The 26,301-nt window shown below is 41.9% G+C and overlaps 1 protein-coding gene across 1 annotated transcript in view; it reads right to left on the bottom strand.

The window, feature by feature from the left end:
* LOC141145014 (cytosolic non-specific dipeptidase-like) overlaps positions 1-26,301 on the bottom strand; it is a 39,846-nt gene that overhangs the window by 8,404 nt on the left and 5,141 nt on the right. Inside the window, exons 2-9 of the mRNA XM_073631247.1 lie at positions 17,093-17,203; positions 16,852-16,995; positions 16,419-16,581; positions 16,035-16,117; positions 15,504-15,701; positions 14,567-14,651; positions 11,829-11,989; positions 7,805-7,969 (exon numbers count right to left, since the gene is read on the bottom strand). Coding sequence (XP_073487348.1) covers positions 7,805-7,969; positions 11,829-11,989; positions 14,567-14,651; positions 15,504-15,701; positions 16,035-16,117; positions 16,419-16,581; positions 16,852-16,995; positions 17,093-17,203 — 1,110 coding nt within the window. The remainder of the gene's footprint in view (positions 1-7,804; positions 7,970-11,828; positions 11,990-14,566; positions 14,652-15,503; positions 15,702-16,034; positions 16,118-16,418; positions 16,582-16,851; positions 16,996-17,092; positions 17,204-26,301) is intronic.

Genomic DNA, 26,301 nt, shown 5'->3' on the forward strand with positions numbered 1-26,301 from the left:
AATGGGTATTATTGGCAAAGGTTCAAGTGACAAAGCAAATCAGTAAAAAATGATTTTTTTTCATACAATTGTGATTAGAAGAGCATTTTCTCACAGTGACAGTGCCTGGGCACATTCAGCTGTTCTAGTCTCACAGTAAACTATTAGGAGTTTCATAGGCATACCCAGCCAAATCCTGCCTTTTATTACTAGATTACATTGGGAAGTTATTGGGAGAGCAGGATGTAAAACAGGAGTAACTATTCTAGAGAAACACTGTGCAAAGGTCCTATGGAAAAAGAGAGAGTAAAGGCTGGTACACACTACCCTGTTTCCCTGAAAATAAGACCTAGCGTGATTGTCAGTGATGGCTGCAATATAAGCCCTACCCCACAAATAAGCCCTACCTTGTTTCCCCGAAAATAACCCCTACACTGAAAATAAGACCTACAAGGACTTTAACTAGGGCTTATTTGGGGGGTAGGGCTTATATTGCAGCCATCACCGACAATCACGCTAGGTCTTATTTTTGGGGAAACAGGGTATGAGAAAATCGGAAGAAAACTTCCATATGAGGCACGATCATTTGATTTCGTATAGTGTGTACACGACTTTCGACATCCGATTCAGACTTTGCAAATTAAAATTTCCAAAGGGGACAAACTTCAAAAGTTTGCATGTACCTGAACAGAATGAGCGATTTTCGTTTAACCACTTGCCGACCGCCTAACGCAGATATACGTCGGCAGAATGGCACGGGCAGGCAGAATCACGTACCCGTACGTGATCTGCCTCCCCCGGTGCCAGCGGCGGTCGGCATTTCACTGGGAGCATTGGGAGGCGAGGGGGAGACCATCCGATCGTGGCCCCCCCCTCGCGATCGCTCCCAGCCAATCGGAATCCTCCCTTGCCTGTGTGTAGTTTCACACAGGCAGAGGATTTGATGTCATCTCTCCTCGGCTCGGCAGTTTCCGTTCCAGCGCCGAGGAGAGAAGACATGTAAGTGCACCAAACACAAACACACTCAGTAGAACATGCCGGGCACATAAAACACCCCCGACCCCCCCCCCGATCGCCCCCCGATCCCCCCCCAATCACCCCCCCCTGTCACAAACTGACACCAAGCAGTATATTTTTTTTTTCTGATTACTGATTGGTGTCAGTTTGTGACAGTTACAGTGTTAGGGCAGTGAGTGGTAGCCCCCTTTAGGTCTAGGGTACCCCCCTAACCCCCCCCTAATAAAGTTTTAACCCCTTGATCACCCCCTGTCACCAGTGTCACTAAGGGATCATTTTTCTGATCGCTGTATTAGTGTCGCTGGTGACGCTAGTTAGGGAGGTAAATATTTAGGTTTGCCGTCAGCGTTTTATAGCGTCAGGGACCCCCATATACTATCTAATAAATGTTTTAACCCCTTGATTGCCCCCTAGTTAACCCTTTCACCACTGATCACCGTATAACCGTTACGGGTGACGCTGGTTAGTTCGTTTATTTTTTATAGTGTCAGGGCACCCGCCGTTTATTACCGAATAAAGGTTTAGCCCCCTGATCGCCCGGCGGTGATAGGCGTCGCCCCAGGCAGCGTCAGATTAGCACCAGTACCGCTAACACCCACGCACGCAGCATACGCCTCCCTTAGTGGTATAGTATCTGTACGGATCAATATCTGATCCGATCAGATCTATACTAGCGTCCCCAGCAGTTTAGGGTTCCCAAAAACGCAGTGTTAGCGGGATCAGCCCAGATACCTGCTAGCACCTGTGTTTTGCCCCTCCGCCCAGCCCACCCAAGTGCAGTATCGATCGATCACTGTCACTTACAAAACACTAAACGCATAACTGCAGCGTTCGCAGAGTCAGGCCTGATCCCTGCGATGGCTAACAGTTTTTTTGGTAGCGTTTTGGTGAACTGGCAAGCACCAGCCCCAGGCAGCGTCAGGTTAGCACCAGTACCGCTAACACCCACGCACGCACTGTACACCTCCCTTAGTGGTATAGTATCTGAACGCATCAATATCTGATCCGATCAGATCTATACTAGCGTCCCCAGCAGTTTAGGGATCCCACAAACGCAGTGTTAGCGGGATCAGCCCAGATACCTGCTAGCACCTGCGTTTTGCCCCTCCGCCCGGCCCAGCCCAGCCCACCCAAGTGCAGTATCGATCGATCACTGTCACTTACAAAACACTAAACGCATAACTGCAGCGTTCGCAGAGTCAGGCCTGATCCCTGCGATCGCTAACAGTTTTTTTTGTAGCGTTTTGGTGAACTGGCAAGCACCAGCGGCCTAGTACACCCCGGTCGTAGTCAAACCAGCACTGCAGTAACACTTGGTGACGTGGCGAGTCCCATAAATGCAGTTCAAGCTGGTGAGGTGGCAAGCACAAGTAGTGTCCCGCTGCCACCAAAAAGACAAACACAGGCCCGTCGTGCCCATAATGCCCTTCCTGCTGCATTCGCCAATCCTAATTGGGAACCCACCACTTCTGCAGCACCCGTACTTCCCCCATTCACATCCCCAACCAAATGCAGTCGGCTGCATGAGAGGCATTTTCTTTATGTCCTCCTGAGTACCCCTACCCAGCGAACCCCCCCAAAAAAGATGTCGTGTCTGCAGCAAGCGCGGATATAGGCGTGACACCCGCTATTATTGTCCCTCCTGTCCTGACAATCCTGGTCTTTGCATTGGTGAATGTTTTGAACGCTACCATTCACTAGTTGAGTATTAGCGTAGGGTACAGCATTGCACAGACTAGGCGCCATTTCACAGGGTCTCCCAAGATGCCATCGCATTTTGAGAGACCCGAACCTGGAACCGGTTACAGTTATAAAAGTTAGTTACAAAAAAAGTGTAAAAAAAAAAAACACAAACAAAAATATAAAATAAAAAAAAATAGTTGTTGTTTTATTGTTCTCTCTCTATTCTCTCTATTGTTCTGCTCTTTTTTACTGTATTCTATTCTGCAATGTTTTATTGTTATTATGTTTTATCATGTTTGCTTTTCAGGTATGCAATTTTTTATACTTTACCGTTTACTGTGCTTTATTGTTAACCATTTTTTTGTCTTCAGGTACGCCATTCACGACTTTGAGTGGTTATACCAGAATGATGCCTGCAGGTTTAGGTATCATCTTGGTATCATTCTTTTCAGCCAGCGGTCGGCTTTCATGTAAAAGCAATCCTAGCGGCTAATTAGCCTCTAGACTGCTTTTACAAGCAGTGGGAGGGAATGCCCCCCCCCCCAACGTCTTCCGTGTTTTTCTCTGGCTCTCCTGTCTCAACAGGGAACCTGAAAATGCAGCCGGTGATTCAGCCAGCTGACCATAGAGCTGATCAGAGACCAGAGTGGCTCCAAACATCTCTATGGCCTAAGAAACCGGAAGCTACGAGCATTTTATGACTTAGATTTCGCCGGATGTAAACAGCGCCATTGGGAAATTGGGAAAGCATTTTATCACACCGATCTTGGTGTGGTCAGATGCTTTGAGGGCAGAGGAGAAATCTAGGGTCTAATAGACCCCAATTTTTTCAAAAAAGAGTACCTGTCACTACCTATTGCTATGATAGGGGATATTTACATTCCCTGAGATAACAATAAAAATGATTTAAAAAAAAAAAAATGAAAGGAACAGTTTAAAAATAAGATAAAAAAAAAATAATAATAATAAAGAAAAAAAAAAAAAAGCACCCCTGTCCCCCCTGCTCTCGCGCTAAGGCGAACGCAAGCGTCGGTCTGGCGTCAAATGTAAACAGCAATTGCACCATGCATGTGAGGTATCACCGCGATCGTCAGATCGAGGGCAGTAATTTTAGCAGTAGACCTCCTCTGTAAATCTAAAGTGGTAACCTGTAAAGGCTTTTAAAGGCTTTTAAAAATGTATTTAGTTTGTCGCCACTGCACGTTTGTGCGCAATTTTAAAGCATGTCATGTTTGGTATCCATGTACTCTGCCTAAGATCATCTTTTTTATTTCATCAAACATTTGGGCAATATAGTGTGTTTTAGTGCATTAAAATTTAAAAAAGTGTGTTTTTTCCCCAAAAAATGCATTTGAAAAATCGCTGCGCAAATACTGTGTGAAAAAAAAAAATGAAACACCCACCATTTTAATCTGTAGGGCATTTGCTTTAAAAAAATATATAATGTTTGGGGGTTCAAAGTAATTTTCTTGCAAAAAAAAATTATTTTTTTATGTAATCAAAAAGTGTCAGAAAGGACTTTGTCTTCAAGTGGTTAGAAGAGTGGGTGATGTGTGACATAAGCTTCTAAATGTTGTGCATAAAATGCCAAGACAGTTCAAAACCCCCCCAAATGACCCCATTTTGGAAAGTAGACACCCCAAGCTATTTGCTGAGAGGCATGTCGAGTCCATGGAATATTTTATATTGTGACACAAGTTGCGGGAAAGAGACAATTTTTTATTTTTTTTTATTTTTTTTTGCGCAAAGTTGTCACTAAATGATATATTGCTCAAACATGCCATGGGAATATGTGAAATTACACCCCAAAATACATTCTGCTGCTTCTCCTGAGTACGGGGATACCACATGTGTGAGACTTTTTGGGAGCCTAGCCGCGTACGGGACCCCGAAAAACAAGGCTTTCTAAGGCCGTAAATTTTTGATTTTACTCTTCACTGCCTATCACAGTTTCGGAGGCCATGGAATGCCCAGGTGGCAAAAAACCCCCCCAAATGACCCCATTTTGGAAAGTAGACACCCCAAGCTATTTGATGAGAGGTATAGTGAGTATTTTGCAGACCTCACTTTTTGTCACAAAGTTTTGAAAATTGAAAAAAGAAAAAAAAAAATTTTTTTTCTCGTCTTTCTTTATTTTCAAAAACAAATGAGAGCTGCAAAATACTCACCATGCCTCTCAGCAAATAGCTTGGGGTGTCTACTTTCCAAAATGGGGTCATTTGGGGGGGGTTTGTGCCACCTGGGCATTCCATGGCCTCCGAAACTGTGATAGGCAGTGAAGAGTGAAATCAAAAATTTACACCCTTAGAAATCCTGAAGGCGGTGATTGGTTTTCGGGGCCCCGTACGCGGCTAGGCTCCCAAAAAGTCCCACACATGTGGTATCCCCATACTCAGGAGAAGTAGCTAAATGTATTTTGGGGTGCAATTCCACATATGCCCATGGCCTGTGTGAGCAATATATCCCCCAGCTACATCACTAACCTAGACCCAAAATACCAACCAAGCCGCTCTCTTCGTTCCTCCCAAGACCTCTTGCTCTCTAGCTCCCTTGTCACCTCCTCCCATGCTTGCCTCCAGGATTTCTCCAGAGCTTCTCCCATCCTTTGGAACTCCCTAACCCAATCTGTCCGACTGTCCCCTAATCTATCCATCTTTAGACGATCCCTGAAAACCCTTCTCTTTAAAGAAGCTTATCCTGCTTCTAACTAATACACTGTTTTACTTCCTCCATCAGCTCATCCCCCCACAGCTATTACCTTTTGTATCAATTGACCCTCCCTTTTTAGATTGTAAGCCCTAATGAGCAGGACCCTCTGATTTCTCTTGTACCAAATTGTAATGTAACTGTAATGTCTGCCTTTATTTTGTTAAGTGCTGCGCAAACTGTTGCAGCTATATAAATCCTGTATAATAATAATAATCCTACATAAGTTGTATCTATGTAGCTGCAGCCATTTCTTCTGTAGATCGTTCTGAGAACACACAATAGAAAGGATTTATCTTTAGTTCTAGGAGCAGGGATCTGAAGTCCTCAGCCAACAGTTCTGAGCCCTGATTGGAGAGAAGAGACCCCCCCCCCCCCCATTTCACACTGTACAGAGAACAAGCTCAGCTGAGGATAACAGTCACAGGCTGTGCTGCAGCTCCCTCCCCATTGCAATTTTAACTCTTGGCGTTGGGAAAAGCTGTTAGAGCATGCTGATAACAGAGGAACCAGGGAGCCAAGAGAAATGACACTCAGAGCTTTGGAGAAAGGCTTCAATGCACCAGCTGGTGATCTCATGCCAGCAATTTTTTTCTGTCTTGATAAATGCTGCCAACTGCTACAACATCAACCTTGTAGTTAGCTACAAGTTCCCAGAGAAAATAGGAAGAGAAATTTGTTGCTGCTACGGATCCCTGCTACAAAGTTGTACTGTACTGTGACAAGTATTAACTCCTTCAGATCCGCACTATAGCTGAATGACGGTTACTTCGTGGATCTGCTTTGCCGGGAGGGCGTCAATAGACGTTCTCCCCTTTGCAAGCTGGCCGCGCCCCCTGCAGGGCACGCGCTGTGATCACCTGAGTCAATGAGACTCGGGTGATCACAGATCAGAGTAAGGGGTCGATCCCAACCCCTTACTACGTGATCAGCTGTCAGCCATTGACAGCTGATCACGTGATGTAAATAGAAGATTGGTAATCATTTTTTTTTCTTCTCACGCTAACAGCGTGAGGAGAAAAAAAAGCCCATCATTGGCTCCTGTTGAAGGGACATTGGTCCCCAGCAGGAAGAGGCGAAGCCACCTCATATGTGCCCACAGTGCCCACCAATCAGTGCCCACAGTGCCCACCAGTACATCAGTGCCACCTATCAATGCCCACTAATTCCACCTATCAATGCCCACCAGTGGTGCCAATCAGTACCTCATCAGTGCCACCTAGCAGTGCTGCCTATCAGTGTCGCCTACCAGTGTCCATCGGTGCCCATCACTGCCACCCATCAGTGCCCATCACTGCCACCCATCAGTGCCAGCTATCAGTGCCACCTATTAGTGCCCTTCAGTGCCATCTATCAGTGTCCTTCAGTGCTGCCCATCAGTGCCACCCATCAGTGCCACCAATCAGTGCCACCTCTCAGTGCCCACCAGTGCCACCTTATCAGTGCCCAGCAGTGTTTGTGCCCATCAGTGCTGCCTTATCAGTGCCCATCAGTGTCGCCTTATCAGTGCCCATCAGTGTCGCCTGTCAGTGCCCATCAATGCAGCCTATCGGTGCCCATCAGTGCAGCCTCATCAGCGTACATCAATGAAGGAGAAAAATTACCTGTTTGCAAAATTTATTAACAAAATATAAAACGGTTTTGTATATATTTTTTTTACATTCGGTCTTTTAAAAAAAATTTTAACAAAAAATAAAAAAACCCAGATCAAATACCACAAAAAGAAAGCTCTATTTGTGGGAAAAAATGATAAAAATTTAGTTTGGGTACATTGTCATTCAAAAAGTGACAGCGCTAAAAGCTGAAAATTGGTCTGGGCAGGAGGGGGGTTTAAGTGCCCAGTAAGCAAGTGGTTAAAGAAACAAGGCATATAAAATCAGTCCAAAAAGGTCACCAGAAACTACTATAGTTTACCTTAAAAAAGGGAAAAAATGGGGGGAGCATGTTTGAGCGTGCTCTAGTTTTGCTGCTCTAATTGGAATATTTATTTAGCTAACATATATGCTTATTAAACCTTTTTTTAGATCAAATATCAAATCATTTTAACTATAAACTCCTTCTTAGTGGACCTTATTTGTCATATATGTACAGTATGTGCCAGTCAGCACAAATAAAGATTTTAACAAATATGTAATTTTTTACAGAGCCTACTGCATGTATTATTTTTATGATTAATATGGTGCTATCATATTTTGTAGAGCTGCATTTAATATCACATTCAGCTACCATCTTTCAGAAATCAACTCTTTTTAGAGTAACTACTTCATTTAATCTAAAACTAATATCTTATATTTGAGATCTGATAGAGCCCAATGGTTTTTGCATTGCAGTAAAATAAATACTAAGTCTAAGTAACACAGATAATATGGCATGGTTTACTTTATAAATGTTATGTCTTCTAACATTATTGCTGGCATACCTGTTTTTCTACAACAGATGGATTCATATTGGGAACTTGACGAATTGAGAATTTGGCTATAACTTTTGCAGGAATTACTGTTTTTGTTCCTGATCCAGAGAAAGCTCCTTCAATGCCATGGATTGATAAAGAAGGATATCGCCATCTGTACATGAGTATTTCCTCCTGCAAATGTAATATAAACAAACAAATAAATAGCAAAACTGAACAGTATTAACTTTTAGGATTCACCACAAGATGTAAACCATTGGTGAGCCTCAAAAACAGGAAGGCCAGATTAGAGTTTGCCAAACAACATCTAAAAAAGCCTTCACAGTTCTGGAACAACATCCTATGATCAGATGAGACCAAGATCAAGTTGTACCAGAGTGATGGGAAGAGAAGAGTATGGAGAAGGAAAGGAACTGCTCGTGATCCAAAGCATACCACCTCATCAATGAAGCATGGTGGTGGTAGTGTCATGGCGTGGGCATGTATGGCTGCCAATGGAACTGGTTCTCTTGTATTTATTGATGATGTGACTGCTGACAAAAGCAGCAGGATGAATTCTGAAGTTCTGCTCATATTCAGCAAAATGCTTCAGAACTCATTGGACGGTGCTTCACAGTGCAGATGGACAATGACCCGAAGCATACTGCGAAAGAAACCAAAGAGTTTTTTAAGGGAAAGAAGTGGAATGTTATGCAATGGCCAAGTCAATCACCTGACCTGAATCCGATTGAGCATGCATTTCACTTGCTGAAGACAAAACTGAAGGGAAAATGCCCCAAGAACAAGCAGGAACTGAAGACAGTTGCAGTAGAGGCCTGGCAGAGCATCACCAGGGATGAAACCCAACGTCTGGTGATGTCTATGCGTTCCAGACTTCAGGCTGTAATTGACTGCAAAGGATTTGCAACCAAGTATTAAAAATTAAAGTTTGATGGATGGTTGTTAATCTGTCCCATTACTTTTGGTCCCTTAAAAAGTGGGAGGCACATATAAAAACAGTTGTAATTCCTACACCGTTCACCTGATTTGGATGTAAATACCCCCAAATTAAAGTTCAAAGTTTGCAGTTAAAGCACATCTTGTTCGTTTCATTTCAAATCCATTGTGGTGGTGTATAGAGCCAAAAAAGATTTGAATTGTGTCGATGTCCCAATATTTATGGACCTGACTGTAGTTCCAAACTGTCCTTCATTTGAAAGGACTGTACCTCATTTTGTCTGAGGTATAGAGGTCTATGAAAAAATGCACTCCTTAACTACCAAAGGTGTTATACTACAATAAACCTTTTTTATGCCCTTTAAATTAGTGAATTTGTTATTTATAAGCCAGAATAATAAAAAGTTGTGCTGAAATAAAAAACACTTGTTTTGAGTTGTGCTTCCTTAGGGCCTGTGTGGACAAGCTTGTTTCAATGACAGCAGCTTGAGATCCTTCTCAGATCCATCAAAATTATTGTGAGGTGCATTTGATCTGCAGTGGACCTTTTTTCTAACCTGCTTCAAAGGGGATTTTGCGATTCCATAGACTTTTATGGAAATGCAAAACCTGTTTGAGGACAGGAATACCAGATGTGTAAAAGGGTCCCTTTGTCAGATTGGCATCGCAAAAGACATCCAGCTTATCAGGAAAAATGGCGTAGTGGTGCGCTGGGGTAAGGTACCATCGGCTACTTAGTTTGTAATTTGTTTCCTGGATGTTGACATTAATTGATCCTTTAAGGAGATTGGTGTTTATACGGGACCAGTAAGATCGGCCTGCAAGTTACTGTTCCAGGCCTTCTTAGTGATATCACCACCAGAGGGACTATCAGAAAACAGGACAGAATAAATACTGGAACTGAGGTGGGTCTGAGGAGAGGCAGGGTAGCACTGAAATTCTGCTAATGTCCTAGTTCGATGCTCATGCCTATGTACATCGTTTAAAAGGTGTCAGATCTGAAAATAGGTCGATCTGGGGAGAGGTTCCAGTCTATCTACCTCTAGGAGGTTTGTGAGGGAAAAAAATGTGTGGCGGTCAAAGAATGAATTTGCTTGCAATAAGGGTGAGGTCTACCACATTCAGAGAAAAGTAGGTGTATTCCCGGGTAGAAAGTCGGGGTTGTGTCTTATCCATGTTAGTGGAGAGTATTTGTCAGGGAGTATCTGAACCTAAAGACCTTTATAGGCTACCAGTTTAGAGTTACACAGGAGGTGAACATTTGCACCTACTAGACCCCAGATCTCTCCTCTGCCCTTCAAGGCAGCTGATCAAACCGAGATTAGTTTGATCAGCAGCTTTACAAGCTCATAACCTATACATTCAACTGACTCATAAAATGCCATTGATTAAGTCAAAACTGGTCAGTATATTGACACCTACAATACAGTTTATTGCTACAGCAAAATAACATTGAAAACTGAAAAGGACTATTGCATTTTCAGATCAGCTTTTTCTGTCACGTTTTATGAGGACAATTTTGATTCAACATTTCTGTGGTTGATAGAAACCACAGAATGTCAAAATGTCTTTGACTGCTTTGCATTTTTGATAACAATGGAATTGATGACTTAATCAAATTGTCATGTATATGGTCAACCATACCTGTGTTTTACTATTGTGTTCACCAGTAAGGGGTGCAGGTAAAGAAATTTTCTGTGAGTTATATAATTTTGTTGTAACTCCTGTTAAAGAAAACCATGCATATGCTATCAGTCAGTTTGAAAGCGCCTTGAGGGACCTCTTCCTGGGAATCAAGGGGAGCACCGATTTGGATATGCTCCTACTGACTTTTTATAGTATTTTGGTACTCCTCTTGAAACCAAAAGTAGAAATTGTAAAGCTCAGGAAAATTAGTTTTTTTAACGGTTAGGTTTTTTTTTTTTTTATTCAGCCAGCAGGCTGAACTAATAAAAAAAACAAAAACTGATTCTTGCATCCACCTTCCCCTTGCTGGGAATTGTAATCCAATAGCAGGGACTCTCTGCTGTCAGAATACACTGATCAGCACTGTAGCCAAATGAAGAAGATTTTCCAGGGGGTCTGTTCAACAGAAGCTTTCTGTCGAACAGGGTGGCCTACACACAGTTTGAAATTCTAGTCTTTACTGACCTCTCTGTTGAGCTGCTCCTTACCTAAAAAGAGCAGTGATATCCTCATAACAGTAGTGTGTCAAGTGAAATTTAACAGAACACAAACATAATAAAATGTTTGAGGAAATCTCTCCAAAGTGAGATAAATCCCCTCTCACTTGCCCATTGGAAAATTTCCACTCTATTCTCGTTATGGTGACAACTCTTCAACAGGTCTTCTCAGCCCATTCACAGAACGTGATGCATTGTAGTAAAATGAGTTCTATGAATCCAGAAAACTGTAGCTAACTTTTACAGCTGCTGAGGACAGTGTTCAACAGCTGTGAGGAGGCACAGGGTAAAAGATTTGTAGCAGAAGCAGACACCTGTAAATAATGGGATACACTCCATTACACATAACTGTTTGAAAAAGCTTTAAAGTGGGAGTAAACTACTTCTGTTGATTTTACCTATAGGTAAGCCTCTAATAGGGCTTACCTATAGGTACAGTAAATATCTTCTAAGCGTGCACTGTTTAGGAGATATTTACTTTAGAAACAGCGGGTGACTTCTCCAGCGCATGTGCTCTGAAGGAACGGCATACCCATCTTGTTCCTTCAGATCCCCTGACTCTTACGCGCACGCATGGGAGTGACATCATTGCGACTCGGCCATTCATACGACCGAAGCCCGCAAACCCGGAAGGAAGACCGGGTGAAGATGGAAGTGCCTACAGCAGTGATAGCGCACCGCTGGAGGGCTCCATTTTCAGGGAAGGCTGTCATAATGTGCTAGTTTGCAATGCATACTAACACATTATGACTTAAACTACCTGGGGCCCAATTTTTTTTTATTTGTTTTGCTATGGTTTACTACCACTTTAGGCACCATGCCTCAGTAAGTCTGATATTAGTGCAAAATTTTATTTAAGCTGCTAAAATTCTTTAAAAACATTTTTGAAGTTTGAATATGAGAATTGCACTTGCCTTTGTGTCATGAAGAAATTGTTTCGTTCCTGTATCAGCTTGCAGATCATCAAGGTTGAATTCAAGATTTTTGTATAATTCTTTTTCTTGTTCCGTGAGAGGTGAGACATCATCATAAATACCCGGAATCAGAATTTTACCTTTGGCATCCGTAAGTTGACCTACAAAAATTATGAATACGTTTAGAATGCAGAGTAAACCTGACCAGTAATCTGTGTAGCACCCTCTAGTGTTTAGTTAGATTAGGTACATTTATGCTGACTCACAGTAGTTAAGAGTGTCTGGGTAATTGTTGATGGGTTCAGCTTGAGGCTGGGTTCACACTATTGCGAATTGGATGCGGCTTACACCACATCCAATTCGCATTTGAAAACATGTTATTTTAAATGGGTAGGGTTCACATATGTGCGCTGCATCCGCAGTCTGCATTGCACAAAGATTGTGTGCATTTTCTAGGCAGTGCGGTGTGAATTGCAGGCACATAATCTTCAATGGGAATGCATCTGATTCGTGGATGTGTTCCGTTCTGAACGGGAATGCTCTCCCCCTCCTTTTACACCTCTTCCAGGTCAGCTGATCCGCAGCTACAACAGAGAGAAACCGCTGAATGAATCATTTTTATCTTTGCGCAGAGAACGGAGCTGCAATTCGCACCACATTAGTGTGAGCCCAGCCTAAGGCAAGGCTGGAAGGCTCTGCAGACCAGGCCTTTCTTGCCTCCCCCTGGTTCTGGAGGTCCATGGAAACGTCTAGAAACCAATAGAAACTGGTGGACGGAGGTAAAGAGGCAGGGTCTGAATGTTAATGGGAGTTTTGACCAGTCCCCAGGCAGGAGGCCTGGCAGGGTGGTCAGACTGGCCCATAAATATTGAAGAGTCTTGCCAGTTGTTGTTGTCGGGTGGAAGATGGAGTGCTGAGGTTGATGTTGTGAGGCATGGGAAGGGCCCTAGGTGCTGGGGGGCTCTGTCTCCAGGCTGGAGCTGAGGAAGAAAGGAGAGGAAGCTGAGGAGAGGAATCTCCACTACCCTTCAGTCTCATCTAGGAGACACCTTGGCTAGCATGGAAAGACCTGGACAGCAGGAGGCCTCAACAGTAGTTTTATCCAAAGGAGCAGGATTCAAGCGACAGTGTAAGTACCTCTACACCCCCAGGGCTTACAAGGGAGAAGGATGCAATATCCAGCATGCTTTTACAGGGAAAGTGTCACAGCTAAGCTAAATCTCTTGCTCTGGGTCACTTTTCAAGGCAGCCAGGTGGACTGGTATTTTCTGCAAGCTTTGGGACTTTGTGGGGGCCTACCACAGTATGCAGGACATGGAAATACAATTATTTTTGGAATTATAAACTGCTAAATACCTTTTATCATCAGCAGCATATAGCAGTCTTGTGACTTCTATGAGTGTCTGGTTAAAGCTTGTAAGAGGAGTTTTCATTCTGTAGTGACTGCCCTATCAGGATGTAGGAACCCTGACCCTTTATCTGGACAGTGCTGATGGGCCTGTGCTTATCACATGCACCCTCCCAAGAAAAAAAAAAACTCTCTTGCAATACACACCAAATGGAGCATGTGCAGCTTGTCCCCGGGCTCTGTATTATCAGGAAATATTTTGGGGACAGTGGAAGGAGGAGAGGATCAGAGGAGACAAGATGAAACAGCATTTTTACACAATGCAGAGGATTAACCCCTTAGGTTCAACTGTGAGTATAACAAGCATGCTTTACTGCATATACAGATTGATTTTACTGTTGTGGGTTTAGTAACACTTTAACTGCAGCAGAGAGGCAAGTCTCCTCCCTGCCAGACACAGCTGTGCTGTGTAGCAGAGTCATGTAAATCGTAGGACCGAATAGACAAAAATACAAATCCCTTAGCAGGTAAATCGGCACTCTTACAGTATATGTATCTCATTTGTGTACTTAGCTATTTGCCTTAAGTTCAGCTTTAAGCAAATATACAGCACAGATGCAGATGTATGCAAGGACCTTCATTCTTATATCACTCTATATGTGTAATAGCCTGTGTTTACCATGCTACAAAATGGAGGTTGCAGACACAGAAATGTGTATCTCACAATAATCCTCTGCCACTACCATACCAGCAGAAAGGTGCTTAAAAAATGTAACTGGTAGCCAGCGTGCCAAGGGACTTAAAACAAGGAAGTGTTAGAAACTCTCTTAACTATAACATCTAAAAGGAGATTCAAAATTTTCTACATTTCAGTAAAAGTGATGTTTTTATTGTTGTCCATGTCTCCCAGAGATAGATTTCCCTTACTTTCTGTCCTGGTGAAAGATAGGAGGGGGGGGGGTCTTCCCAGCAGGAGACATAGACAGTAATAACATCAGAGGTTTTAAGACCTCCCCTGTTATGTACAAAACAGGAAAGTTGTATTTCCTGAAGTTTCACTAAAAGTTGAACATGAAAAAGGAGACACATCTGTCATTCTGCTGAGCCTTTGTAGCAATTCTTTTGTTCTCTCAACAGCTCAGCAATATTTTTCTTTTTGGTAGTGAAGTTCTGACACAGTGTTCTGTTTGAGAGCACAGACATCAAAGTACTTTAACATACACATATATGGAATAATGCCTCTCCTGTGTCAACCATTTCCATGGCTCCAAAGCCTCATTTAAGCCTCTGAGACAGGAAAACGATAACATGCATTAAGGAGCTCAAACCACTAAATTGGTCTTAAGGGATCGATGATCATTTAAACACAATGGTTATATTTAAACGTTACCTAATAAAAAAATTAAGTCACTCATGGCCTCATAAACTGTTCCTCCAAAGCTTCCAGAGTGTAGGTCACGCCTTGCACCCTCAACCTATACAAAACAAAACAGAAGTTATATTCAAGCAATAAACTTAACATTGAACTGAAGCCAAAATGTCTATCCCATTTGGATTGCTGTCTCTGTATCTTATGGGAAAATGTATCCTAACTTCTTATGTGGTCACTTGCATGGGTAGTTAGGGGAAACTCTTTTATGGGGACCCAGAGAACAATTAAGTAAAATCCTCATCTCCGTTGACTTCCATCACCTAATCATGTGCAAACAAAAATAATGTTTTCATTTTCTTTGCTTGTGATTGGGTATTTTATGCAAAGTGAAGTTTCACCGTATTCACTAAGCTAACTGAAAATTCCCATACAAAATGAAAATTCACTTTGCATTGTGAACATGCTCTACTCTTTTAGTATCATCCCCACTGCATCAATAAACAAGATATAATGGAGAGCTTGACCTATGCAGGCCTAATTGTGGCCTAGCCTAATTAAATATATGTGGTCAATTTATTGAAGTCAGACAGGTCGAGAGAGAGAGAGAGAGAGAGAGAGAGAGAGCGAGAGAGAGAGAGAGAGAGAGAGAGAGAGAGAATGCAGAGGGAACGCTGGTCAAAGGATGATCACTGCTTGGACCAACATGTTTTAGTCAGATCAGAAAACTGTCTTATGTGTGTGGCCTGCTGAGTTACTGCTTTGAGAAAAAAGCTTGACCATACAGTTACCAAAAACCTTGTACAAACACTCTTCCCCCTCTATCCCACCCAATAACATTGGGTGAGCTCTAAATACATGATTATGTGACAGCCTGTACATCTAATTTACTTCATTAACAGTATCTCTGAAAAACATACAGCTTTTATGGTTCAAGTGTAAATCTAAAATACCATACCTCTAGAAAAAAGTAGCAGTTTCCTCTTGCGCCGTAAGTGATACCTGGTTTTTTACTTAACCAGGGAGTATCTGTCACTACAATGTAGTCAACATCAGCGAAAAAGGTGTCCTTTTTGTCCTCAACAAGTTTTTCAAGGCCTTGTGACCCTACTTCCTCCATTCCCTCAATCACAAGCTTCACATTTACTGGTAGACCCTGAAACAACATTACAGTCCTCAAATAGATGTTCAAGCACATCCTTTAAAGAATAAATCAATTTAGCTCAGTAATATCTGCTTGGGTGTTAAATCTTGTGGAGGCCAGAATCTGTTTAACCGACTCAGCATGGCTAAAAGGTTTTGGAACAGCTTTACAAAGTTGTAAAATGGTCACTGCTAGCACCTCCATATAGTTTTGTTATTTATGTAAAATTATTTCTATTCTACAAATGACTAATTGTTATCAAGTCTAGGTTTACAGTGGTAAATCACAGAAAGGCTGTAGGAGTAATGCCTAGTTATTTGTAGCATGTATAATAGATTTACATACAATTTTCTTAACGGATTCCACTCCATGCAGCAAAGCAAGAATTTGTCCTTTGTCATCAGAAGTGCCTCTGCCAAACAGGTTTCCTTGAAAAATATAACATACACATATACCATAAATGCAAGTATAAATAAATTATTAAATGGGTATGTAAAATGTCTTGAAACTGGTATGCAGCCAGTAAAGTCAGAGCTCCTGAGCTGTATTCTTCTTTCTGAAGTCAGAAAGTCAACATACTATGTTGTATTTCAGATTGTTCTAAATAGAAAACTTAATTTTCGTATTATGTTAAATCTTTGTATACATGGTTTCTATTAAGACATTTTTACAACCAATTGTACATTTAGTTATTCCTAGTAGTCAGACAACAGGAATGGTAAGACATACCATTCTCCTCGACAAGAGTATATGGTTCTGTTTTCCAGCCATCCTCTTTGTTTGCAGGTTGTACATCCATATGTCCGTAGAAACACACAGTAGGCTTGTTTGTATCATTTCCAATTTGTGCAAGAATAACTGGTGGCAGTGGGAGTTTTATACCTGGGGAATACTACAAGAAATATTTTTGAGAATTAACTATTACCAGAAATCGGAGAAAAGATTATTTTGTAAATTGCACAAACAAATTGTTCAAAAAGCAACACCCCAAGACTTTAGCTTATATGTTGCAAGTGTTTTATCAAACACAGTTTTAGCTTCCTATTTTTTCAGGACTAAAAACATCTAAGCTTTAATCTGTGAATTATTCATATACAGTTTTTGTTTTTTTCTGAATATATTGAACACATTTTAAAGGAATATGTTGGGTGATATATGCTACCTCTTGTTCACCAATTTCTGCCATCTCCACGTGTCCACCCATCTTCAAAATGTAGTCCTTTGTCATTTCCATCATGAGTTGAACTTGGTCTCTCTTTGAAGGATCACTGGAGTCACTTTCTATTGCCACCCAGTTCTTCAGTCTCTAAAATTCAAAAAAACATTAAATGTATTCAATGTCAATGTACACTGTTAAATGTGTGTAGCTATCCAACAGTTATGTGTGAGACTGCAGAGCTTACCTGAATATATTCACTCTGGTGATCGTTAATGTACTGAAACAAGGCATTGTTTTGCACAGGGGTTAAGAAAACTTGATCACTTAGCAAGGATATGATAGCTAGCATAAAAAGCTGCAAGACAAAAAAAGGAAGATCAAATGAGAAGGTTCCAGGCAGCACATATGATCATTTTTGGATAGCAAATTCCGACAATTTAAGTACAACCGTTCCTAGAGAAATTAAGAAATATATGTAAAAAAAAAGTCTATGGTATTCTAGAGCAGAATTTCTAACCTTTTTAAAATGACTATTGATTGCCCAGTATGACCCCATACCCCCTTTAAAAGACTGTCAAAATCCCCTCATCACCAATTGATCCACCGAATGTCCTATAATGCATTGCCAAAGCCACCATTGGCCAACCTCTTGCAATGATCGTGTTGTAGCCCACATACTATAAAAGGCTGCTTTCCCAGTAGCTCTTTGTCGATGTGATGGGAATTTAGTGAGAAACAGTTGTCCATGCTCTGACATTATTGCAAAAGAAAGAGTTGTTTAATATAGTGCACTACTACTGTTTTGTGCTTTTTACAGTACTCAGTGCTATATACAGTACTATATTCAGTGCTTAGTAATTGCTACTAATAGTTCACAGTTAATTGCAGTTTGTGTGGCTAGAAAGAGTGGAGTGTAAACATTTGTTATGATTTCCTAAGACCCAACAGATCTTTTATGACTACTTTTTTTTCATGTCAGTGGTAGGTTTTGTTGCTGCTGTCCCCCATTTCTTGTATTTTGGGGTGTCTTTTTTTTTAATTTTCATGAATAGTAGATAGTTCTGATTTTAGGGGGTCAGCAGCAGTAACAGCAGTGTGAATCTGTTGGTGTCACAACAACTGCTGCCCTGTGTTTGCAGTGAAGCACCGCAGTTCAAGTGGCTGTTTAGTCATCCAAACCACCACAGTTTACAGTGTATCCAAGCATGGCGCATCATGTCTGGAAGGCCTACAAAAGGAGGCAGAAGTTCCCATGCATCTATGAGGAGGAATATAGCCTCTGTGTCCACAAGCCAAAGCTGTGGTCATGGACGATGTGAATCATCTGTAGGCAGAGCAGGTTTGCTGTTTTTTTTGTTTTTTTGGTGCTGGCCATGCTATACAGCAGGGGTGCCCAACCTCTGGCCCGTGGAGCCCTCTGATGTGGCCCGCAACCTCCTGCTCTGGGATGGCGGGTAGGTAAGCCCAGATTGTGGGTTCCTGACCTGCCATCCCAGAGCATCAGTGTGGAAAATAGAGCTGGCGGTAGAGGAAGCATTCTGCTGCAGTAGAGAGCAGAGTCAATGCTTCCTTTATAGTGCCAACTCCTGTCATCCTGCAGGTACCACTGGCTGTTGCTGTCCCAGGTGGAGTGCATTTTGTATCCCTTTGCCTGGGACAGCAACAGCCGATAGTACCTGCAGGATGATTCCTGAAGATAAGATTATGTGCCCTGCTGGCTACCAGAAGGGATGCAGGAAAAGTCACACCACTGGAGCTTGTTAAGCTGCCCCACATCCTTACAGCTGGAGGTGACAGTGCCAGATCTGTCTCCACCTCCTCCTACTCCTCTTCCTCAATGTGCTCTTCTGTTGAGGCATCCTTTCATCCACCAGTCCCCCTTAAGCATTCAAGAGGCTATGTAATTACGCAGGCAAAGATGCCAGGCAGTGCTAAAGTTGGTATGCCTAGGGAACAGGACCCACACTGGGGCAATATTCTCTTAGCTCTGCAGAGGCAGGCCCAGAAGTAGGTAACCCTGCAGCAGCTTGTGCCAGGAATAGTGGTGTGCAACAACAGCCCCAAGCTGCTGTCTGCCCTTTGGTGGGGAAAAATTGACACACATGCCTTGCCTGGTCCTCAATCTGTTGGTACAGTGGTTTCTGGAGAGGTACCTAGGGTTACAAGATCTTCTGAGGCAGGCTGGAAAATTTTGTAGCCATTTCAGGTGGTGCTGCCCAGCCAGTGTTTGGTTGGGTGAAATTCAGCAGGAATTTCATCTGCCCATAAACCGCCTGATCTGTGACAGGTGGAACTCAACGTTAGCCATGCTGCAGCTGCTGCATCTCACAGCCTTGTCTATTCAGACATCATCCTTGTGGGGCCACACAGCATTATATATATATATATATATATATATATATATACAGTCAGGTCCATAAATATTGGGACATCAAAACAATTCTAATCTTTTTGGCTCTATACACCACCACAATGGATTTGAAATGAAACGAACAAGATGTGCTTTAACTGCAGACTTTCAGCTTTAATTTGAGGGTATTTACATCCAAATCAGGTGAACGGTGTAGAAATTACAACAGTTTGTATATGTGCCTCCCACTTTTTAAGGGACCAAAAGTAATGGGACAGATTAACAATCATCCATCAAACTTTCACTTTTTAATACTTGGTTGCAAATCCTTTGCAGTCAATTACAGCCTGAAGTCTGGAACGCATAGACATCACCAGACGCTGGGTTTCATCCCTGCTGATGCTCTGCCAGGCCTCTACTGCAACTGTCTTCAGTTCCTGCTTGTTCTTGGGGCATTTTCCCTTTAGTTTTGTCTTCAGCAAGTGAAATGCATGCTCAATCAGATTCAGGTCAGGTGATTGACTTGGCCATTGCATTACATTCCACTTCTTTCCCTTAAAAAACTCTTTGGTTGCTTTCGCAGTATGCTTCGGGTCACTGTCCATCTGCACTGCGAAGCGCCGTCCAATGAGTTCTGAAGCATTTTGCTGAATATGAGCAGATAATATTGCCCGAAACACTTCAGAATTCATCCTGCTGCTTTTGTCAGCAGTCACATCATCAATAAATACAAGAGAACCAGTTCCATTGGCAGCCATACATACCCACGCCATGACACTACCACCACCATGCTTCACTGATGAGGTGGTATGCTTTGGATCATGAGCAGTTCCTTTCCTTGTCCATACTCTTCTCTTCCCATCACTCTGGTACAAGATGATCTTGGTCTCATCTGTTCATAGGATGTTGTTCCAGAACTGTGAAGGCTTTTTTAGATGTTGTTTGGCAAACTCTAATCTGGCCTTCCTGTTTTTGAGGCTCACCAATGGTTTAAATCTTGTGGTGAACCCTCTGTATTCACTCTGGTGAAGTCTTCTCTTGACTTTGACACACATACACCTACCTCCTGGAGAGTGTTCTTGATCTGGCCAACCGTTGTGTAGGGTGTTTTCTTCACCAGGGAAAGAATTCTTCGGTCATTCACCACAGTTGTTTTCCGTGGTCTTCCGGGTCTTTTGGTGTTGCTGAGCTCACCGGTGTGTTCTTTCTTTTTAAGGATGTTCCAAACAGTTGATTTGGCCACATCTAATGTTTTTGCTATCTCTCTGATGGGTTTGTTTTGTTTTTTCAGCCTAATGATGGCTTGCTTCACTGATAGTGACAGCTCTTTGGATCTTATATTGAGAATTGACAGCAACAGATTCCAATTGCAAATAGCACACTTGAAATGAACTCTGGACCTTTCATCTTTTTCTTGTAAATGGGATAATGAGGGAATAACACACACCTGGCCATGGAACAGCAGAGCAGCCAATTGTCCCATTACTTTTGGTCCCTTAAAAAGTGGGAGGCACATATACAAACTGTTGTAATTCCTACACTGTTCACCTGATTTGGATGTAAATACCCTCAAATTAAAGCTGAAAGTCTGCAGTTAAAGCACCTCTTGGTTTCATTTAAAATTCATTGTGGTGGTGTATAGAGCCAAAAAGATTAGAATTGTGTCGATGTCCCAATATTTATGGACCTGACTGTATGTATATATATATCAGATGGCAGGAGCTCTAGGCTGCCATTTCAAACACATGCTTGAAATAGCAGCAGCCCGGCATGTGGCTCCAGACGTCATCTACAAAGCGGCCTCATGGGCCTCCATTAATAGCTTTATGTCACATTACTGCATAGAGCCTGCTTCTCTATCTTCTGTGAACCTTGGTTTAAGAATCCTGTCGGTTGATGGGCCAAATTACATTTCTTTTGATCAGCATATCCACCTGTGTGTTCTGGCTAGTTATTTCCCACACGTAGACTGCCATGGAGTCTGTCAGGAAAACTGAAAATTTATTATCAAATATTTACCGTAATTTTCCTTTCCTGATGGACTCCATGGCAGACAGAGTTCCCATCCATCGGTCAAGAGTTGGCTAGTTACGGAACGCAGTCTCTAGCTGTGAGCTCAAATTTATGGGAGTGGGGTCCTATAGCATTGGAGAGGAGGCGAGGTTAACCCACATGTAGACTGCCATGGAGTCCATCGGGAAAGGAAAATTAGGGTAAGATTTGATAATAAATTTTCAGTTTATTTGCTCCTCACTTCCTTATTTCCTTACACTAAATTTACTCTTTGTAGCTTATGTGCCATGACTCACCTAGAGGAAGTGGTCTGATTTCCACTCTCTATGGTCTGCTGAGAGATAACCCTTCATTGGACATGTTACCTCATGTGTTGAAACGGGAACAAGATGGTGAGAAGCAATACTTTCCACAAGAGTGGGATAACTTGTAACTTTTTTAAATGTACCAAGTCACTGTCCTTAAGTAGTTCTAAAGCTAGAATGTTTTTTTTTTACCTTAATTCAGTTCCTGCATTAAGATAAAAACATTTTGCCACTTGCTGTCCCCCCCCCCAACACTTACCTGAGCCCTGAATCGACCCAGCACTGTGCAATTCTACCCTCTCTTTCTCTTCTCACGAGAGAATCAGACAGCAGAGGGAGCCATTGGCTTCTGCTTCTGTCAGTCAAATCCTGTAAGCAGAGAGCTGGTGACAGGGCTGAGCTGGGATGTGTGTGTCTATAGACGTATACATAATATATATAAGCTGTGGGGTGAAGAAGAGGGGTGAAGGAAAGAGAGTTTATTGAGAAAGGACACAACTGTCAGAAGGAGTGGTAGAGAGCACATGTTACAGAGTGGAAGGAGAGCTGAATAGAGAGACAGGGTCACCTGCAGCCTGTTTGGTGCTTTTCAGTTTGCTACGTATGTTCGCTTCATGCAATTGCTGAAGTTGCTTAAAGTGCATATCACTTGTATAAAGAATCACTTAGAGAAAGTTTATTTTGTTTATTATTTTTTATTTTATTGCCTATAGAAATGCTTTAAGGTTTTTACTAGGTGGTATTATACTCCAATTAAACTGCACTCGATATTTCCAGAGGTTTTGTATATGTGTTTCCGTGGTTGTGCTGCCCCCGGACACCTCTTCCATATACAACATATTTTTTGAGTTGTGAAAAATTAAGACCCATATGACAAAAGATCTCTGAAATCTCCCCTAATCATGTGCAAGCAAAAATGCTGTTTTTTTTTATTTTCCTTGCACTAGATTGGGTACTCTTTGCAAAGTGAAGCTTTGCCTCAATTACAAAGCTCTGGAGCAACTGCACTTGCAGAGTGTAACTGCACTTTGCAAAATCCACAGTGTATTTGCCTTTAGTAAATCAACCCCGTGGTCTTCTAATTGACACTTATTTTGGACTGATTGTATATATGACCAGTATTAAAACTTTTAAACAGCTGCCCGAGAATTTGCACTCTCCAGTGTTATTAAATCAACCCTCTGGAGTGCTAAATCTGGTGCAGCTGTGCATGGTAGACTGCACCAGATTTTGCGTTCTCCAATGTTAGTAAATCAACCCTTGTGTGCTGTGGGCTGCCTGTTTGCTGAGACATGACCAAGTTGCTGTGACCTTTTCTGAACTAATGGTGAATGAGTAGGGGTACTATGTAGTCTTATGGTATCTCTTCCCTGGTGGATCCACTGTTTCCATGCTGAACAAGAATCTTACATATGAGTGTACTATTTTGTTTTATTCAATAAATTTATATTACTATGCTAATGAAGATCCCGCACTGCTGTTCCATTGTCTTTGAGCTGTACTAGATCTTCCCAGATCTCAACTGCTAACTTGCAGGATCCTTCTCAGCATAGACCTTAGTCATATGTAAATTACAAACCCTGTTGATGCATTGGATTTTGGACACTGAAAGCTGGGACTTGTAGTGCTCTGGGCTGGTTTGTGGATTTGCATACATGTTCTGTTCTATGATGACAAATTTGAAGTCCACAGTGCATTACATGTTTACCCATGCCTTGCTTTACTGTATCTTTTTGCATCTGATTCAGCTATGAGACTTTCCTTGTTACTTTATTATGTATTGCTTTTGCACATGTCTGTAAGCTGCAACTTTTTCCTATATACAGTGGAACCTCGGTTTGCGAGTAACGCTGTTAACCACCGTTTCGCAAAACGAGCACTGTATTTCTAAAAATCTTAACTCGGTTTGCGAGTGTTGTCTCGCAAAATGAGCAGGATTCAGGCCAAAAGCGGTGTGCAGTACTGCTTTTGGCCTGAGGTGGGGGGCGCCGGAGCCGAACAGCGCAGATCGTCGGCGTTCGGAAATGCACAGAAAGGCCCGAGGACAGTTCGGCTGAAAGGAGTCTTTCCGAGATTTGCCGAGGTCAGCCGAAGTGTGCTCGGGCCTTTTCGTCCATTTCCGATGCTCTCTGTCGCCCCCCGCCTCTGGCCGCATGCGGTATTGCATCCCATTGAAGTCAATGTGGAACATATTATTTTCGTTTCCATTGACTTCAATAGGAAAACTCGCTCTGATATGCGGGTACTTTGGATTACAAGCATACTCCTGGAATGGATTATGCTCGTAATCCGAGGTTCCACTGTAAAGGAATTTGAAAACTAAAAAAATTCTGTTTCCATCTTCAGTCTCCAAAACAAAAGCCCTAATATAAAATTCACTGGTGTAAAATCTCAGTCTGCTATATCCCTCTAAAATTGCAGACTGTCCATACCGATTTTTAGTTGTATTGCTCAACTGTATGCTTTTTTCCATCCTCAGTGTGCAAAAAAAAAAAACTCACTAATTATTTATTTCCTGATGGTAAATGCCTGCTCAATCACAGAAAAAGTGGCCTGTCCAAAGAGGGTTTTTTTTTAGCTGTGGTACAAATCTGTAAACCTACTTGCATTGTAACTACAAAAAAGAAACAGTTTTGTTTTTTCAGATGCTTAATACCTGCCCAAGCTCTTAGAAAATGCAGTCTGTTCAAACAGGCTTTCTAGCTGTGGAGCAAACCTGTATGTTATTCCATCCTCAGTGTCCCCAAAACAATATTTATTTCCTGATGCTAAATGTCTGCTCAAACAAGATGTCAGGTTTTTATTGCTGTTGGTGCCCGCATTAAGGAGACTTACCCTCTCTATTTGTCATGTTTACTGTTATTATTGAAAGTAAAAGGAAATCCCAAATTTTGGGTTGCCCCCAGAACAGTATTAGAGGGGAAAACTTTATTAGAGGGGAAAACAGTATTAGAGGGGAAAACCAATTGGGACATTAGTTCTGGTGACTTATGATACCCAGGGACTCATTCACTTTGGATAAATTTCCTCTCATTTCCTGTTTTGGCTATGGGACAGGACATGAAGGGAAATCTCCCCTATGGGACACAGATAGCAACAAATCCTGACAGGGGTTATAACCCCCCCTTACACTATCCAATGTGAAAAAAGTTTTTCCTTTAGTTCTATTTTAAAATGTCCCATTTTTCAGTCTTTAACCACTTACGGACTGCCGCACGCTGATATACATCCTAAGTTTGAAGAGGAATATCGTTGTTATGGCAGCAGCAAGCTGCCATAACCCCGGTATCCTCTTCTTCGGCCGGCGGTCCGCTTTCCGATAAGAGTGGTCTCTGTGGCGGAATCGCCGCAAGATCACTTTTATAGGCGGCGGGAGAGGGCTCCTCCTTCTGCCATGCTCCGGTGCCCTCCGCCACTTACCGGAGCCGTCGGCAGCGGCAGAGGTGATCGGATGTTACTCCTTGCTGGGTATGGAGACGAGTGAGGGGAAGATGGCCCCCACCCATCTCCATAACATTGCAGGGCGGAAGCAACGTCAAAACGTCACTTCTGCCATAGCTCTTTTTTTTTAATGGCATTTTAGTGTAAATATGAGATCTGAGGTCTTTTTGACCCCAGATCTCATATTTAAGAGGTCCTGTCATGCTTTTTTTCAATTACAAGGGATGTTTACATTCCTTGTAATAAGAATAAAAGTGACACAATTAATTTAAAAAAAAAAAAAAACAGTGTAAAAATAAAAAATAATAATATCCTCCCCTTTGGGAGGATATGCTGAGACCACTGTCTTCTTTTATACAAGCGCTTGATTTTACTGCTAAACACGTGAGTATTTCCTTTGCTTTTTATGTATTAAAATTTCCATACGGAGTTACACTATATGCCTTCCTCTTTCTTTTAATGATGGGGCTGACTGCCTATATCTACTGAGTCCATCCATACCTTACACCTTTTCGGAGGGCCATCTGGAGGTCATATCTGGATAGGGCATCTGATCCCCTTGGTATATTATACCACAAAGCTTGATTGACTCACTAGGTGTACACCTATTTGAGTTCAATCCCTCTGGTAAGCAGCTTCTCGTGTCTTTGGTGATGGACCTACTAATAACTGTTATTACATCATACATATTTGAAGTTAAAGACTGTCACTATATTATATCCACATGTGGTTGAGGATTATCATCACACATGATTGAAGCTTGTCACTGACTTTTTTCTTTTTTGGACATCACACGTCCAAGTTCACTAGTCATAATAGAGGACTGCTTGGAGTATTTTTGAGCACATCATTTATCATTCACGTTTTTTGTACTCATATTATTTGTTATTGTTTATATGATCACATAAGCGCTGCACATTTCACCCAATTCTAACTTTACTGTTGTCTTATTTTTTAAAACAAAAAAGTGTTTTTTTTTTTTTAAAAAGTGCACTTGTAAGACCGCTGCGCAAATACGTTGTGACAGAAAGTATTGTAATGACCGCTATTTTATTCTCTAAGGTGTTAGAAAAAAATGTATAATGTTTGGGGGGTTCTAAGTAATTAGCAAAATAACTTGTTTTAACTTGTAAACAACATATCTCAAAAAGAGGCTCTGTCCTTTAATGGTTAATCTTAGACTTTCAAAGATTAAAGTAAAAATCTTTTACATGTAATTTGCCTGCTTTCTCTCTGGAATAGCAAAAAGTCTTCAATAATTATGCATCAAATATTTACAAGAATTTTAAGTCTACAGTCTGAGAAAAAAGGGTATTGTGATTTGTTTATTCCAGATTAAGGCCT

This window comes from Aquarana catesbeiana, linkage group LG05, assembly GCF_042186555.1.
Source record: "Aquarana catesbeiana isolate 2022-GZ linkage group LG05, ASM4218655v1, whole genome shotgun sequence".
In the NCBI taxonomy this organism is placed as follows: domain Eukaryota; kingdom Metazoa; phylum Chordata; class Amphibia; order Anura; family Ranidae; genus Aquarana; species Aquarana catesbeiana.